General features: G+C 41.6%; 1 protein-coding gene across 4 annotated transcripts in view; it reads right to left on the bottom strand.

The window, feature by feature from the left end:
- The window catches only part of Sncaip (synuclein alpha interacting protein), a 138419-nt gene that overhangs the window by 19893 nt on the left and 99317 nt on the right, over positions 1–19209 (bottom strand). For all 4 annotated transcript variants that reach the window (XM_076555245.1, XM_006987480.2, XM_016006023.3 and 1 more), the window contains exons 4-6: positions 17402–18270; positions 15460–15639; positions 8169–8282 (exon numbers count right to left, since the gene is read on the bottom strand). In XM_076555245.1, coding sequence (XP_076411360.1) covers positions 8169–8282; positions 15460–15639; positions 17402–18270 — 1163 coding nt within the window. The remainder of the gene's footprint in view (positions 1–8168; positions 8283–15459; positions 15640–17401; positions 18271–19209) is intronic.

The raw sequence follows: 19209 nt of genomic DNA, 5'->3' as shown, positions 1-19209 counted from the left end.
ATTGGAGAAGGAAATCCTGATAGGCTTAACTCTCTTTTTCAAAGACCAACTTACAGAAAATTGGAGCTGATATTGGTACCAGAATGGATAATGTTTTCATGTACTCAAGACAATAAACTGGCCTAGTTAACTAGGGGTAAAATATTGGATTTCTTTTACTTGGAAACAGGTTACTATGCTATGCTACTTAGTTTTTTCTTTTCTTTTTTAATTTCAGTGAGGGGCCTAGAGAGATGACTCAGGGTGACTACAGCTTTGTCAGACTCAAGTTCTATTCCTAACACCCACACTGACTGGTCCGTATCTCTACCTCCAGGAGATCTGACACTCTCTTCTTGTTTCCCTGGGCTTCTGAGTTCACATGCACATATCTCCAATAAACACACATAAAATAAATCTTTAAAATTTCTCAGTGGATCAGGGATTGGGAGGCAGAGGCAAGAGGATCACTATGAGTTTAAGGCCAGCCTGGTCTACAGAGTAAATTCCATGACAGCCAGGGATACATAGAGAGACCCTGTCTCCAAAATCAAAATAGCAATAAAAAACCAAAAGCAACAGCAAAAACAGAAGCCAAGTCTCAATGAGTTGTATCAGGATTAAAGATATTACCAATTGGCATGCAGTCAATGGCTAAGACTTGAGGAAGCTCCAGGAGAGAAGGCTGCAGTGTCTCTACAGATGAGAAAGACAGCCCCACCCAACACAGAATAGAACCTCTTCAATAGGTCATTTTTCAAGCTTGGGGTGACTTGATTTGTTCCATGATAATAAACCATGGACTCTTAAAACTGCATATTGGAAGAGATTTTGGGGAAATCATCCAACTCAACCTTGTTTTATAAATCAGAAAATTATAACTGTCTTAGTCAGAGCTACTGTTGCTGAGATGAAACACCATGACCAAACACAAGTTGGGGAGGAAAGGGTTTATTTGGTTTACACTTCCATATCATAGTTATTACTGAGGAAGTCAGGGTAGGAACCCAGAACAGTAGCTGATGCAGAGCCCACGGAGGAGTGCTGCTTACTGGCTTGCTCAGTCTCCTTTTTATAGAACCCAGGACCACCAACCCAGGTATGGCCCCATCCACAATGGGCTGGGCCACCCTCCATCAATAACTAATTAAGAAAATGCCCTATAGCTGGATATTATGGAGGCATTTTCTTAAGTGAAGTTCCTCCTCTCAGATGACTTTAGCTTGTGTCAAGTTGACATAAAACTAGCCCAGGACAGTGAGGAATGCTGTCTGATTTCTACCAGCCGCCTTTAGCAAGTAAAGTTCAAGAGAACTCAAGGTATTTGAAATGTCCTATTTGGAAAATATCTTATGCAAATTTTCATATTTTTCAGATCCAACTGAATGTTCTTGTGGGTGTGTCCATTCCACCTGTCCAGACACACACTTTACTAAAAATCACAGTGTTTTGACTTTTAGGAATGGGACTGTCAGCAATAGAATACTACATTTTTTTTTAAGTCTGAGAATTATCCTAGAAATGTAGAAATGTGGAGAAAAATCTAGAGCCCTCAGCAAGGGGCCAGGTAATCTGTGAGAACAAGACACACGAGGGCTCTGTGAGAAAAGAAAGTTGTCCTGGCTCCTGAGTGCTCTGAGCCAGTATCAGATGAACAACTGTTACAATAACCACCCATCTTTTCTTGTTGTGGCTGTTCGAGACCTTACCTAAGACTCATACAAGGCAGAAACACTTTTACTGATTCAGAACATTTTGGCCTGGCACCTCAAATTCTGTTTCGTATTTTCTGTAGTACAGTTCTTTCATATGAAACTAGATGAAAGACCATGAGAATGGAACAAGAAGTGTGGAGGAAAATCACGTGACATGAGAGTGGAAAGGAGGGTACTGGGTATGTTGACTTAAGGGAAGGATGGGGTGTGGGGGAGAAGAGGTGGGAACAGAAGCAACAAAAGTAAATTGTTTGAAAAAGGCACCATAATGAAACCTAACTGTTAAAAGTTAATAAAAACTAAAAAATATACACAACGTTAAGAAGAAAAAGCTATTGGTCTATTTACTCATATCTTGTAAAGAAATAAAAGTCTTTCCTGTCATGCCATTTGGATGGGTACTACTCAGAGGGACTGCATAAGTGGTCTTCTGATTAAATGCATTTAGAATTTCAGGATGGATGGTTAGTTTTCCCTTGTTTTCACATAAGATCTTTAACACTCATTATGAGAAAAATTGGGCTGATTCTGGGGCACATACAGATGCAGAGTCCTAGAATGAAATGAGGAATGTAAACATGTATGAGATACATATTTAACGATGTCTAGTCTTTAATGCATTCAGATTCTCCTTCTTGTCTGTGTGTGCATGCATACATGCATACATGCATGCATGTGTGTATGTGTGTGTGCGTGTGTTCTTCTCCATTGCAGGAATGCAATGTCAGATTTTCATTTTTGGTAAATATTGCTTTCAGAGAACATTCTAAGCAGTCACATGGATAGAGAAGTTTGTCTCTACTGTTTCTATTTTGAGGAATAACTCTCCAATACAAAGTCTATCCATCCATCCATCCATCCATCCATCCATCCATCCATCCATCCATCCACTCACCCAATCCATGTATCTATTCAGCTTACATCTATGGACCAAGAACTTCTCTCATACACTAATTTCCTCTTCTGAGGATTTTCTGGCCTTTGGATAACCTGTTTTAACATTGCAACTTAAGTGTTCCCAAAGGCAATGCAAGCTCCTTAAAGAGGCAATTAATATATGCAATTTCAAAGATGTGCTGAACAAAGTCTAATAAAAGTTTAATTGAAGTATATGTCACAGTTTTATTGCTGGTATCAATAAAATCCCTACAGTTTGTGGTACAACCTGAAGGAGTCAGCTTTCTCTGCAACAATAGGTCATCACACCTAATAGAACATCAATTTAGAGATTCACCCCATTTATCAAGATATTAAAATGTAAAAAGAAGTGGTCATGAATACCTGTACATCATTAATTGTAAGGTAAATGTAGGATACAGAGATGGCAAGATGTGGGGAATAAAGATGCATATAAGCATTAAGTAATCAAGGCCAAAATAATTCCTTGGTAAGTTTGTCTTATGCTTTACTTAAAGTAAAATGAGTAAATAGACTACACCAATAGCAATAAAATCAACACATTGGAAGATTTGCCATAGTAGCCGGCATTTATCTAGAGCATACATTGGGCTGGGCAGTGTGCTGGTCCTCATTAAGTCCTCAGAACAACCAAGAGGGACGCTCTCACGGCATGCCATACACACAAAAACACAAAGGCACAGGACACCCTCTCTCTTCGTTCCTCTTTTCTTGTTTTGGATTCCTTTTCCCCACTTCTTTCTACATGCATGCATGCAAAGCCACCGAGCAAGGACTTGGTACGATTAAGACCCACAGAGCGCTAGGGCTCAGTTATCTTTGTGACTCTGTTTTCCATCTTTCGGGCTCCAGTTCCCACAACTGCTCATTTCTCCAACAGCTCTGGTTCCAGCAGGCATTGCTCCTACAGAGCCCTCGGGCTCAGAGCAAACCCTGGTTAGCTGTCAGTCTGCAGGCCAGGGAGCTCTGGGTTAGTTACCTTTTCAAGATCAGTACTTGGAGTGTAGGTTGACGTTTGTGCTAATCAGGTTTTCCTGCCAGCAGTGGTGGTAGAAAGCACATCTGAAATCTCAGGTTTTGGGGAGGCTAAAATGTAAGGATCCCAAGTTCTCTGTGAGCCTATGCTACCCAGCAAGACTATCAGAGAACCAAAGAAAAAAAGCACATCAACAAAACATAGAAAGATTTCTCTACTTTTCTTTCCTCTCTAACAATAGCACCTTCAGATTGATTACTTATTTTGCCCCATGATGTGAAACAATAGTCAAAGAAGCAATAAAGTCCAGGAAAGAACTCTTCTCTGGTTAAAATGAACCACAGAACAGCAACAGAGCATGTAAAAGCATGCCCCTCATCATCATGCCCTGCACAGCCTATGACCATGTACAGGAATTTATGAGCCTTTTCTTACTTCAAAAAGAGTCCTTAAAAATACCAAACTTTGTCAGGACCAAAATTTAAAATAAAGACTAGGTGCAGTAGCCAGCGTTATGAAGGTAAGGTGTTTCTGTAGAATGTTTTGACTAAATGTCCCAAGAAAGGCTCAAAAGAACCAAAGGAATCACAAATTCAGTGTTGCACATCACACAGCCCCCTAACCAAGCATCAAGGGAGACACTTCCACATCAGCTGCAGGCAGAATTTCTGCTGGGAAGACCTGGACACAACCTGAATCTTCATGTTTGAGTAAAATGCCCAAGCCACACAGACGATGGCTCTGAATCAACACAGTTCTGTCTCAATTGTTTCATCCACAGCTTTCCAATTGGGGAGGCAGACCAGCCTATGCAAGGACACCCCAGGCCTGCTCCTCCTGTCCCCACAAGGCTTTCACCTTCACTAGTTCTGCTAGGGATAGCCAGGCAGTAAAATAATTGTATCCTCTGAGACTTCAAGTGTCAGGATAAGGAAAATCAATTTCTATCATCCAAAGATCTCTCACTCCAGGAGTCCACTAAAACTGCTGGCTACCCTACGGTACTGGGGTCTTTAAAGGTAATTTTTACAAGAAAAAGGACACAAATTGGGAGTCAACTGGAGGCTATTCTTTACAGATCTATAGGAGGGGAGAGAGCAAGTAGAGGAAGCAGAGAGTCATTTTCTTTGGTTGGTCTAATCCGTTCCAAACGTATTTACTGAGGAAACAAAACTCAGAATACACTCTAGTGCCTGCCTGGCAGAGAAAGGCTTGCATGTGTTGAATCCATTAGAAACTGCTCAATAACAATCTTCCTTGTGGAAATATTAGCCTTGTCATGGTTCCAAGTTCAGCCGCTCTGCAGGTTATCTGTTACACAAGTGGCTGTGGCGAATGAAGGATGACCCTGGACAGAATTGGTAGATCGAATGGGCTTCTATATTCTCCATGGGGGTAGACTGCTCTCTGGAGGGTACTATTAGATGCCCCCCCCCCAAATCTGCATTTTATATGACAAAAACGCATCTCATCCGAGAACAACCTCAGGATGAATACCAGCGTGAAGCTACAAGTCTCTTCAGATAGGTCATCAGATTCCGAGTTTTCTTAAGACTTCAGCTCTGTAAGCGGTAGTTCACACAACTTAAGAATCCGAAGAAACATGCTGTGAGATGTGAATGAAGAAGCTGGCATCCAACTGACATCTTCTTGAAGGATGCTGCCGCCCGGGTTTTGCCCAGAGCCTCAGAACAGGCCTGCTAGCCCCTTCCTCCTTTGCTGGAGTCAGCTGCAACCTTGGCACAAATACCCCGAAGGCCCAATTAGGCTTTGAATGAGCAAATGAAATTAGAGATGTAAAGACATCGATCCCGTAGTTTAATAAATTTGCTCGATACCCAAAGTGGCTTATGGAGACTAGCAGTGGTCAAAGACTGGAGGAAAATTTAAAAACCTCTATTCTCCTTTCCAGTAGAAGTACAATAATAACACATCCTTAGTGAATGCGTAATAATTGTCATTGGTTGTATTAATGACAGAGGGTTGGACTGGGAAGCACAATGCAAAAAAAAAAAAAAGAGATGTAATTTTAATATTTTAAAGACAATGACTTACTCAGACTCTTAATGTTCTTTCTACTTCCCCCTCCTTTTATAATTCCATGCATTTATACAGTTGCTCACTTCAATGGCCTGTGTGAGATACTCCAACCATTACAAGGTATTGTTAAGTTAAATCGTAGAAAGTCACCTTCTGCTCTATCAATGACATTGTAATAATCTGTACAAACCATCTGTACAGAGATGGACAAAAAAAAACTCTGAAGACATAAGACCTGAGTGGAAATCTAGTCTTCACTCTTAATAGCCGATAGACAATGCATACACCATTTACTTAACTTTCCTTCTTCAGTTTCTTTATGGAATAAAAAAGCTCTTACAGATAGTTTACACAAAAATCCAGTGGCATAGAGCTGGGCACACAAAGGAAACATGTGTGCACACGTGTGTATGTGTGTATGTCAGTACATGTGCTTTATCTTCCTTTTATTTATCTTGGTTTATATATGTATTATATCAACTGAAGATGCTTTGGCACAGAATAAACTTTCAGCTAGCATGATTACTGTTAAAGAAAGGCCAACCCAGGCATGACGGCACACACTTCCAATCCCAGCTCTTGGGAGGCAGAGGCAGGAAGGTCAGTGAGTCTGGCCTGTAGTGAGTTCCAGGATAGTCTAGACTGCACAGAGAGACCCTCTCTCCAAAAGCAAACAAACACACAGAAAGGAAAGAAAGACTATGGCAATATTTTCTAGCCTTTTAAAAGATGTGATTGGCATGCTGAAGAAATAAGCCCAGTCTCTTACTGGCAACACCACAATTCACTGCTCCTGGGAAAATCTACGAAGCCAAAGGGTGTGTGTGTGGTGGAGGGGGGTGGAGGGGAGTTAGAGGGTTAGATATATAAGAAGCAATTTTCTCTGCCACAAATTTGATTAAATCTATTCTGATACTATACTGGCTTCCTTATTCTTTTTAAGCTTGAGATTGGTATTTTGTGGTTTCCTTGTTTTTAAAAGATAATTTATAACCATCACCCTCAATGGGAGGCAGAGACAAGATCCGTGGGATCAGCTAATAATGCTGAAATTTTTATAATGTAGAAATTAATTTTTTGAGTTCATTATCAGTATGTGTGTGCATGCACTTGTGGGCCAGAAGATAACTTTCTGGAGTCAGCCCCCTCCTCACCTATTCATGGGCTCTGGGGACTGAACCAGGTCATCAGGCATTTGCAGTGAGCTTATTCTGGAGCATCTCACAGGCCCCATGGAGAAATTAGTTCTAAGGGGCTTCTAGTTAACACACCTGCTCATCTTTGTTCCAGTGAGGCATCCTTGGTTGATGTCTTACAAAGACTTGGCTTTTGCTTTGTGCTCAATAAATTATTACCATTTTGCTTTTTGATAAATGTTAAAAATAGTCAATAGAAATTACCAACCAACAAAACAAACAAAACACCCCCATGATAAATGAAGACATCGTGGGAATAGGGAGAAACAGAGTGCTAGGGAAGTTCCCAGGAATCCACAAGGATGGCCCCACCTTAGACTACTGGCAATAGTTGAGAGGGTGCCTGAACTAGCCTACTCTGGTGATCAGATGGCTGAATACCCTAACTGTCATCATAGAGCCCTCACCCAGTGACTGATGGAAGCAGATGCAGAGATCCACAGCCAGGCACCAGGCCGAGCTCCAGGAGTCCAATCAATGGGAGAGAGGAAGAATTCTATGAGCAAGGGACATCGAGATCATGATGGGAAAACATACAGAGACGACCAGTCAAACTAGTGGAAATGCATGAACTGTGGACCAATAGCTGAGGAGCCCCCATGGTACTGGACTAGGCCCTCTGGATAGGCGAGACAGTTGTTTAGCTTGAACTGTTTAGGGGGCTCCCAGGCAATGGGATTTGGACCCATTCCTGGTGCATGAGCTGGCTTTTTGGAGCCTATTGCCTGTGGTGGGACACTTTGTGCAGCCTTGGTGCAGGGAGGGGGGCTTGGATCTGCCTCAACTGAACGTACCAGGTTCTACTAACTCCCCATGGGAGACCTTGCCTCGGAGGAGGTGGGAATGGGGGGTGGGTTGTGGGGGAAGGATGGGGGACGGGAAGAGGGAGGAGAGGGGGATCTGTGGTTGGTATGTAAAATGAACAGAAAAATCTCTTAATAAAAAAATCTTAAAGCCACTGGGAGAAAAAAAGGTCAGTTGTAGTTCCATTCTGCTCCAAAATGACTGGAGCTATGGTAGGTTGTAATTTTTAGTCTTACTTTCTGTTTCTTTCTCCACAAAATTTAAAGTTGGTACTAAAGTACAGTGAAAGTTTCATATCATATATTTTATTAACATAATTAACACTTCCCCATAAAATCCTACAATATGAATATAGCTTCACTAGTCATCCAAAATCTTGCCTTGAGATATCTAGGTTGTTTAAAACATTCCTTCATTACAATAAATATCATTGTTCATAAAATCTTTGGATTTATTTTTGAAATCATGTTTGGATTTTGATAATATAATAAGAAAAAATAAGTACACACATGTAAGAGAAGATATTCAAAGACTCCATACCTGCCCATAGCAACCTGCATAATGAATAAGGCTCGGGAAATCCTTGGAACAACTCAATTCTGCAATGGCTTCTGTCTCACTCACCATCCAGCGTACACACTCCAGTTGACCATTCTAGATTTTAAGAAGACAAAGAGAAAGAAATTCAAGATTACTAAGGTTTAGCAAATATCACAAAGGCTGTAATTTACAATGGGAAGACAGATGAATTTTGGCTTTTGTATTAGGCTTGTATTTACTTGAAATATAAACATAAGACCTGTTACATTCATAGCTCTACACCAGTGCAAGAATTTCCACTTGCAGATGTCTTTGTGATCCTAATTGGTTAGTTTAAAGTCATTCTCTTGAGCTTTGTGGTGGAGTATCCACCTAGTGTCTGCAAGTTTGATTCCAAGCACCATAAACAAATAAATGAATGGATGAAATTACTCTATTGCGGCATAATTTATATACTGTAAAATATAATAGTATAAAGTTTGATTATTTTTAAGTACTTATGAACATATATATTCAATGTATAATTTGATTGGAATATATATATGTATATATATATGTACTTGAAAATAATCAAACTTTATACTGTATCTCCAACTCCAATCAACTTAACAGTACTGTCAACAGTCCCAAGTTTCTGCCATCCCATGGCTTTCATGCTTCTTATTTTGCCTAAGCAAAATCAGCTCAGACAAGATGAGCATGTTGCTTTTTGTATCTGACTTTTTTCACTTACTACAATACTCAGAGTCAGCCAAGCTACCACAAACATTTAAAAATTTTTGAAATTAAAATATATCTTTTTGGAAATACATTTTTATTTCTCTAGAATTACAATGTCTGTCTTCTTTCCTGCCTTCCTTTCTTCTTTCTCTTACTTCCTTTCTTTTCCTTCCTGCCTTTCTTTCTTCCTTCCTTCCTTCCTTCCTTCCTTCCTTCCTTCCTTCCTTCCTTCCTTCCTTCCTTCCTTCCTTTCTTCCTTCCTTCCTTCCTTTCTTTCTTTCTTTTTGGACAAGGTCTCTCTATTTAGTCCTGGTTATCCTGGATTTCACTATGTAGACCAGAATCGCCTCAAACTCACAGAGATCCTCCACCTCCCAAATTCTGGGGTTAAGGGCACACATCGCCATGCCCAACTTTAGAAGATTATTATATTTCTAAGATTATGGTTGGTGTATATTTGATCTTATGGAAAGCTGTCAAACTGGTTTCCAAAGTGGTAAATTACTTCATATTACCACAAACATCAGGAGAACATGCCAGTTGCTCCATATCCAGGCTAACACATAATATTACCAGCAATCAGTACCTATCACCTAGAATTTATTTTATTTAGAGATTTATTTATTTTTATACGTATGAGTGTTTTGTTTGCATGCATGTCTGTGAACTACGTGCATGGCTGATGTTCCCGAAGGCCAGAAGAGGGCATCAGATCCTCTAGAACAGAAGTTACAGCTATAGACAGTTGTGAGATGCCGTGTGGGTGCTGGAAATCAAACCCTGGTTCTCTGGAAGAGCAGCCAGTGCTCTTAATCTCTGAGCTATCTCTCCAGGCCTCCTCCCTTATAGTTTATAAGATAGATCAATGATTTTTTTCAAATAAAACACTACCATGTTTTTATGAAAAATTAACAAATTTATATTTGAAATAACATTTTCATTAAGTAACCAGGTTAAACATTTTAATTAGCAGAACAATCAAAAGTTCAAAAGGTGACAACATTCTTACAAAAGAATCATTTGTTATTTATAAGTCATAGAATGATGCTACAAAGTCTGAAACAGCTACAAGCTGTACGTTTGTAGGGAACTGAAAATTCTCCCTAGTTAGGATGAAGATGGGCAGTGCAGTAGGAGGAGACAAAACAAACCACCCTGGGCTTTCTAAAGACCTTTGTTTCGTCAAATATGACTCTCATGTCTTTGGATTTAAGAGTCTTTCTCATTGATAGTCATGACTGAGTTTGCACTCTCAGCACTGTGAGAGTTTCAGAACACAAACAAGGCATGGACGTAGTTAAAATGCAGTCCATGCATCTTGGGAAGCTCTCTTTACCCTTCATAGAAAACTGAAGTGGCGAGTCCTGTGATTAACTTCCAGACAGACAGACCCTGAGATGGATGGAAGCCCCCGCTCCGCCACTGAGCCACAGCTGTTTGTCTCTGGGCTGTGCATCCATCTCCCATGTGCCCCAGAGACTGCGACAGGGCAGTGAAGACGGACTGAGGCGCCGCACAGCCTTGACCACTACAACACCCACTGCGTGCTCCTCCCTCGGATGTTCTTAGAGACTCTGATAAGACAAGTGAGGCCACTCATTGCCTTGCTAGTTTGCATACTGTGGGGCTGTGGGGTGTGAGCACAGACAGGGTCTCGTGGAGCCAGGGAGGGGCAGATGAGCAGCATCTAGCAGGATCGTTTTCTCTTTAGAATTTCAACCTGTCAAGAAGAAAATGTCTATTCCCAGAGGAAGACAGGAGAGGTAAGCTCTTCTTTCATTTCTATTTGAATAACAGGATTCCAAGTCAAGAATTCCCAGCTACACACACACACACACACACACACACACACACACACACACACACACACACTCACACACTCTGACTCTCACACACTCTCTTACACACACATACTGACTCACACATTCACTGACTCACACCCTCTCACAGACACAAACACACTGACTCTCACACATACTCTTACACATATGCACTCACAGACAGACACATGCACACTCTCTTGCACACATATGCATACACAGACATATACACGCTCACACTCACAAACACACATGCTATTCCATCCTTGGAGGTACAGGGATGTGCCGCGTGACTGTGCATAGTATGAAGGTCCCATAAAAATCATAATTACACTCAGTAACAATACAGCTGTGCTACTGGTTTCTCTGTTTACTATACGAGGCTGCTTGTCATTCTTTTAGCCTGTACTCCTGCTTATGACAAAGAGTTTACTGTAAAACAGGATGCTATATTATGCCAGTGGTACCCACATGCGTTTCATGTTTACCACCTCCTAACTGCATTAAGGCCGCAGTTCAGACACATACCATGTTTATGTAAATATTCTCTGTGGTGTTTGTACAAGGACAAAATCGTGGAAAAATGCATCTCAGAATGTGTCTTCATCACTAAGCCTTTCTTGGCATGACCAGGTAATGTGGTCCTTGCTGCCCTGGTGCTGGTCTCTTTGAGTGGCGGTCTGGTATCCCCACTGCTGGCTGGGTTAGGGTAATGCACATTATCAGCAGGAGCCCAGGACAAGAGAGATAGTTTGAGGTTCCTTCTGTTCTTGGCTCTTGGGCGGTGGTACTGCCACTGGCCAGCCCACGCCTTCCACTAGTCATACCAGGAGCAAGACAGTTTGTATAATTACTATTTACACAGAACGCAGAAATGGGAGGCCATGCCTCTAGTTCTAGTACATAGAGACCCCCCCTTGCCTCTTTCTCTCTTTCGGGTTAGTCTAACTAAATGAAAGGGGTTTTTCCCCCCTTACCTTTTCATAAAACCAAATTTAGCTGCATTGATTTGCTCTGCTGTTGTTATATTCTCCGTAGCACTTATCTCCTGCCATTTTCTTTCTTTTGTTTGCTTTGGATTTGGTTTGTCTTACTGCTCCAGCTCCCCAGGTGTCTATCTGGATCCCCCCCCCCCCCCCCCCCCCCCCCCCCCCGCTCCACCTCCTTTACATGCCTCCCTCTAAGCACAGCTGTAGACGCTTCCCGTGAAGGCAGTGGTTTGCTGATTTTTCTTTCTCATTTGTCTGCAATCGTTTCCGATTTCCTTTGACATTTTTTTTTGTCCTACTGACTGTCTCAGGGTGGACTAATTTTGCATGCTTGTGAATATCCCACGTTTCCTTCTAGTGTTAGTTTCTAGTTGCATTTTTATTAAGGATGAAGTATGTAAGCATATATCTTAATCCTTCACAATTGATTGGATTTTGTTACATAATCCGGTATAGACTGTGTCCTAGAAAATGTTTTCTGTGCACTTGACAAGTGGGTTTATTCCAGTGTTGTGAGAGACAGTTCTTGCAGATGAATTCTAGGTCTGGTGAATCAAGGGGGTAGCATTTAAACCATAAAATCATCAAAGAACAGAAGGAAATATTATTTCACTTCCCTGAGTTTGAAACCAAAATAACTTGCCCATAATGCAAGTAGCAAGAATACAAACCAATAAAAAACATTCTTAAATTCCAGCAGGATACTTTTGCCTGCCCAAGTCTCTGGGCTTAGAGTTATTTGAGTGTTTTTTTTTTTTAAAAAAAAAGAATTTCTGTAAGGGTGGGTTTGATGTCATGTTATCAAAAAATAAAAAAAATAAAAAGAAAAGAATGTCTGTAAGGGTATGTATGACATCATGTTATCACCAGATCAACATTTTGCCTTTGGGTCTAATCAGAATGACCTAAGCAGAAGTTAACAAAACAAAAAAGGAGTAAGGTTTATTTCATTCTGAGTTTGTTCAAGTCCTAAAATAATTCCTTCTGCCAATTCTTTTACAAAACAGGCTGCTTTAGAAATCAGGTCTTTTAGATCTCTTTCTTCCCAGTGACTTTGCTTAACCATTTCCAAAGGGCACAAACTCCCAAAGCAGCTACTCTTGAGTCTCCTGGAAAACACTCAATAAAGTCTGCAATGTAATGTAAGGAGCATAGTTATTTATTATGTCCTGTTTAAGGAGTCTGAGAATCAGGAAATGATGTTCTTCAATTTGTCTCTGGATGCTTTCTGTCAGCTGAGGCACACCATTTGAGAAACGTGGGCCACTTGTACCAAGTGTGTTCGTCTTTAATGACAGGCAGCAGGACTCTCAGCCCTGTTTTATTTTACTTTTTAAGATTTACTTTATATGTATATGTTTTGTATGTGCACATGCATGCTGATGCCCTTTTAAGGACAGAAGAGGGCATCAGATCCACTGGGGGTACAAATAGATCCCCTGGAGCTGGATTTGCAGTGAGCTATGAGCTACCAAGTAGGTGATGGGAACTAAACTCTGGTCCTTTGCAAGAGTAGCAAGTGCTTATAACCACCAAACATCTCTCCAGCTCCCTCTTAGAACTGTTTAATGCGGTGAAACACATCAGTTGTGGCATGTGTTCAAAACAAGGTCCTAAAACAGGAGACTGGCGGCTTCTTAAGACTCCCAGTTTCACCAGTGTCAATCAAAGCACACAGATGAACTGCAGGTAGCAGGTCATGTCTGTGAAGGTGGAGGTATTTGTATGAAATGCTCGGGACTTACTGCTTTTTGTCAGGACAATTGGGATGGAACAGAAAGAATACTTTCTCAAATCATTCAGAAACCCAAGTCCCTACATCTGAAAGAACTTAGCCTTGTGGGTGTTAGATGTGTGTGTGTGTGTGTGTGTGTGTGTGTGTGTGTGTGTGTGTGTGTGTGTGTGTGTGTGTTTCCTTCAAACTAAAGTGGAAACTGCTGTGTAAGTCTGCAGACCTATTGGTGATAGCTGTACTGTGGTGGCTGAAGTTCAGGGATAAATCAACAGCTCATGTGTAGATGACGTAGAAACTATTCACATCAAGGGTTGGCTTAATGATGACTAAGTTGCTCATGAACCTTCATGCTCTAAAATTTTTAATCTATCCAAACAAGAAGTAAGGCATATAAGTTAAAAGATAGGCTTTCGTTCAATTATATAACAAGGGAATACTCAATCACCTACCATTAGTTAGGAAAACAAATGAGAACTGTATTTCATGAACACTAAAGCATTCCATAAATATAGCGGATGCTAACCTTCATCAGCGTTATAAGGATATTTATCATTGACATTTGCCCATGGATGACCGCACTCTATCCATTCATCTCCGTGGACTCTGTCACAGGGTTAGATGATGACTTAACCATCTGACACCGTTATCAACCGGTAACCAAGGTACCTGATTTATTCACTAGGGGTATCAGCTCCTTAAGAATAGGTACTATGTCTTATTCAAATTGTTACCTTCAGTGCCTAATAACACAGTACCTGGTTGGCTCCGGTACAAACTGAACTCAACTCTACTGAAAAGAGTTTTTTTTTTCTTTAAATTTGTTTTCTCTTTTCTTCACATTGGCTGCAATAAACTCAGTTCTTATCTGGTATGACATCATTCACAATCAGAGAAAAGTACATTCCCTGGCATCATAGATTTCTTTATAACAAAATATTTACTATGAAAATTTTGAAGTCATGTTTTACCAGGGAGCAAAATGAAATAAAACAAGATTTTTTAACATATAAACTTTACTGACCAATAAATGCATTAACGTTAAAAAGTCAGCCTTACATATAAGATATATTAAGATAGTATAGAAACTTATTATTTTAAAAATAAAATGTGGTACTTGGTAAGTTCACAAGTGGGTTTCTTTAGCTAGCCAGTTCTCCTATTCAACACCTATGCAATTCCATTTATAAAAATGATGTTATCTGGCTTTTAGGAGATTCAAATTTATGTAAAGCAGTCTGTATGCAGAAGTACAAGATGTATTCTATTTCTCTGAGCTTCACTTCTGGATTCTTAATAAGTAAGATTGAGTTCCACACTTAGCTGCCAAAGAGCCTAACAGCCATTTTAGTGTAATAGCGAACCTTCTCGTGACTTGGTCTATCTCAGATGCTCTTACCACAGTGTTACAAAGGTCCCTGTTTTCTTGTGTTATGGTCCAGGTTCTAACTCCACCCCAGTTGGCATTAATTTGTGTGCACTTTGACAAATAGGCACAGTGTGCTATTTCGGAGAGCTAAATACAGAATCCTCAGCGATGCTGTAAACAGTTTTGATGCTGATGACATTTAAACTCAGATTTGATCCATTAAAAGCCTATATTATTGTCAGAAACTCCTAAGTGCTAGCCTCTCTTAATAGCACACCTTGATCTAATTCTCCTTGCTTCTTATTCCCACATTAGGGAAAATTGACACAGTCTCTGAGAGATCCAGGTGTGGGTCAGGATCCAAATTGCAATCACCATGAATAACAAATTTCTCCGCCCTGCAGGAGGTCATCTTCTTCCCTCTTTGTGGGCTGATTTAGAAATTGTCCTTATTGGATAATAAGCTGAAATGCCATCAACATCTCAGAGTGGTAGAGACTCAAGTGATTAACTTCTTACATAAAATACATCCACGTGTTGTTTGTTTAACAAATCTCTCTCTCCTCTCCCCCTCCCGAGAGCTTAGCTCACAAGACATCTTAGAAAATGGAGATCAAATCCACAGACAAAGCCTGGAACAGCTCAGCCCCCAAGCGGTCACCTTGATGGCCAGGCCGGCGGGAGTCAGCTGCTCTGTGTTCCGCTCACTGAGACAGTCTTCGCCCATCAGAGAGGTGAGGTGTTGCAGGCATTCTGCATGGCCCTTCGATGCAGCAACGTGTAACAGATTGTTGCCATTCTCGTCGTGAATTTTGTCCAGATTGTCTGCAGCTAGGTGTGGCTGGAGAGAGAGAGAGAGAGAGAGAGAGAGAGAGAAAGGCTTCAATCAATAAATCAAAACAGGACACTATGGAGGTTCTCCTGGGCACAGGGAAGAAGGAACATCCGAAAACAGATATTTACATTACAATTCATAACAGGAGCAAATATGAAGTAACGACAAATTGAACAGTTGGGGGGTCACCACAACATGAAGAATTAAATTAAGGGGTCACAGCGTTGGGAAGGTTGAGACTCACGCTTGAGAACATGTTTTGTCAAGGGACAGATGGCTGTGTGTGAGAAAGGGCTACTGAGTTAGGACCAATGAGTTGTGAAGGTTTCTGGCTGGTTTTCTAGGTCCCCGAGCTGAAACTGACGGTAAGCAACAGCTTCTCTGTCTCTGTCACCACACTGTGGCTAAGTCCTTGAGGGACAGGGCTATGCTTTATTGACTGTTGTAGGTTTGTTGAATGAATAAAGAACTTGTTTGGAGGACCTGACTTGTCAGCCTGGCTCCTTCTGCATGTTACCTAATGGCTGTGGCTCCTAGCACTTTATAGGAACCTCTAGACATATCAGTGACTCCCAGGGGTATCTGGGATATCTGGAGGCAACTTGGTTCTTTGGCTGTTTTTTTTGTTTTTTGTTTTTTGTTTTTTTTTTCCCTGTCTCTGGTAAGATTCAGTCCTCTGAGCATCAAGTGTTTGACAGAATATTTTGGGTAAGCTGAATGGTGTGAGCATTTGTGACTTCTGGGACAAAGGAAAAGAATGAACCAAAGAAAATCAGAGGGAACAGCCAGGAAAAATGGAAAGGCCATTTTCAATAGAAAACAGTTATGGCTTCATTTGGTAAAATCGTTCCATTGCATTGTCCTGTTTGCGATAACAGGCCCAGCACGTTGTAGTTTATCTGTGCGCGCTTAACATTACGGGGAAACGCTGCGATGCGGTCAGTTTCCAAGAATGAGACTTTAATTATCACTGGAGTATGAGCCCAGGATTGCTACTGTTTGATCGGTGCCTAGAAGCTAGAAAAGAAGAGTGCAGCAGATGGGATGCTATTTCTGCTGGGCTTTCTCAACAGATATTTCTTTCTACACCAAGTAACTCTGCGTCTGGAGTCTCTGGAGACAATTCTTCATGTTCCCTAGACACGCAGGCTGGAGCAAAGCAAAAACCCCATGTGTGTCAGAGAACAATCAAACTCTAGGGGAAGCTGTATCTGCAAATGCTTCCCCCCCCCCCCAGCCCAACTCTTCTGAATAATGATCAGGGTGAAACAGAGAGTTCTCTGTTCACAGATCTGGCAGGTCCGCCATCAGCTAAAAACTGACATCCACAGAAAGGGATGGAGAGCATGGGGAGCCATTTGAAAAGCAAAGAGAAAAAAAAAAAGGCCTTACAACTGAACTGGAAAACAGTGCTGGGCTCTTTGTTTTGTTTTCCTTTCAGATTAAATGTCTTTATTCCAGCTGAGGTCAGACGATGTTAAACTGCGCTCACTCTCTCCTGGAGCCATTTGTGTCCCCTGAATTAACCTCCCGACCTCAGCGCTAAAAACTCCACGCAGCCCCACCAAAGCAACAAGTAAAGATTCAGCAAGAAACAGAACAAAGAGGAGAGGAGAGGAACAGAACACTTGATAGGAAGTTCTCAAAGAACTAATTAAAAACCAAAACACTTCAAGGAAAGATGTGAAACAAACACTTCTTCCTGTTAGAAGATGGAGTCTGGAGACAGACGGACAGACTGACAGGCCAATACACAGGCAATACTCACCAAGAGCGAAATCTGTCCTTCCTTCACAATGTTCAGTATGCTTCTCACTTTCTTCAGGTGCTCACTCCTTTCTTCTGAGCCTTGGCCGTTGGTCCAGGTCATGCCGTTGACCTGCTCTTCCGGTTTGGGCCCTGCCGCTGAGGCCTGCAGGTGAAAGGCCCTGAGCTTGCAGTCTGGCCCCGTCTTCTCCGTTTTTCGACCATGGGGGTCACTAAAGGCCTTGTTTAGGAAGTCTTGACTGCTGCTTTCTGACTCATATGCAGGGACACATTTACCCAGAGCAGGTGAGTTCTCAGACTCTTCTGTGGAGAGCTTGTGCTGGTCCCGGAGGACAGTCTTTGCTTTCCTTAAGTGAGGGCTTTTCACAGGAGAAAGAACACAGAACGGAGTCATGGTGGATGTGGCGTTCTCAGTGCTTCCAATAGGGCAGCCTTTCCCAGACAGGCCATTGATGGTTGTGCATAAACCCAAAATCCTTTTTTCTGACGTCACCTTGGTGAACGGGGCCAGCTGTTGACTGGATTTAATGTAAGGCACATCCAGAATCTCATCCATGTCAAGGTCATAATGCTCCAGCTCGCCCAGTGCCTGGCTGGGCTCTGAGCCCTTACCTGGCAACCCCCTGACTCCATCTTCAGGGCTGAGTTCCTCAGGTGGGGGGCCCTGGTCAGTCTCCCCTGCTTTCTGGTATTCCACCGTATTGTTCTTTTGGTCATCATTTTCATTGTTTTCCAGAGTCTCTGGCTGATGTTTCAGTGGAGAAACGCGCTTCACCGGGCGGAACTTACTGTATACATCAGCGATTCCAGTGGGCTTTTGTGGGTTTGTAATGAGAGTTGAGACACCACAATTCCAGCTAGAGCCAGAAACTGTTTAAAAAAAATAATAGAGGAGACTATTAAGTTGGAATAAGAACACAGTTTGGCCACATAGGTAGACATGGCTCACTTAGGTTATGCTCACAGTAGGCTCCTGTGTAAGGGGTTAAAGTGTGAGAGGACATAAATCCATAAAATTATATTTGGTTGTGAGCCTAGCTTTTAATGGCTGAGCCACCTCTGCAGCCCAAAATTAGCTGGGTGGTGGTGGCGCACGCCTTTAATCCCAGCACTCAGGAGGCAGAGACAGGTGGATCTCTGTGAGTTCGAGGCCAGCCTGGGCTACAGAGTGAGTTCCAGGACAGGATCCAAAGCTACACAGAGAAACCCTGTCTCGAAAAACAAAACAAAATAAAAAAAAAATTAATGCTTCATACTTACCACTGCAAGGCAGAGAAAGGTAAAAACATCATGGCATAATGACCCAGAACTACTTGAAGTAGCGATAGTGATAAAAGCAGAAAATTAAAATAAAGAAACCCTGACAGGTGTTTTATGTCTGGGCAACTCTGGCACGATTTACATGTTTGCCACCATGCTAAAACAAAACCAAAGCGGAACAGGAATGAGCTTCTAAACTAAGCCAGTGAGCAAGTGATATATGTATTCACATACACATGCATAAGCATGTACTTGCCTGTACGTACACACATCTCAAATGTTTAAGGCATCCATGTGAAGAAAATATAGCTCATCTTCTACAAACTCAAATTGTGACCTACTGTGGGACTAGACAGTTTTCCATTCGATGGTTAGGGATAGCAAAGAAAAGCATGAAGTGGTCAGGTCCTTATCTATGCATGGGAGACAGGCCATGGTTGAGTCAATCCACCCTCTACTAAGCATCCTAGACAATCATCACACAAGGGCATTTCGTGGTACTTCTCGGCCTATGACACAACCCAATGCATTTCCATTTGACAACAGAAC

The sequence above is a fragment of the Peromyscus maniculatus genome, chromosome 19 (assembly GCF_049852395.1).
Source record: "Peromyscus maniculatus bairdii isolate BWxNUB_F1_BW_parent chromosome 19, HU_Pman_BW_mat_3.1, whole genome shotgun sequence".
NCBI lineage: Eukaryota > Metazoa > Chordata > Mammalia > Rodentia > Cricetidae > Peromyscus > Peromyscus maniculatus.
This window is presented reverse-complemented; position numbering and strand designations above follow the sequence as displayed.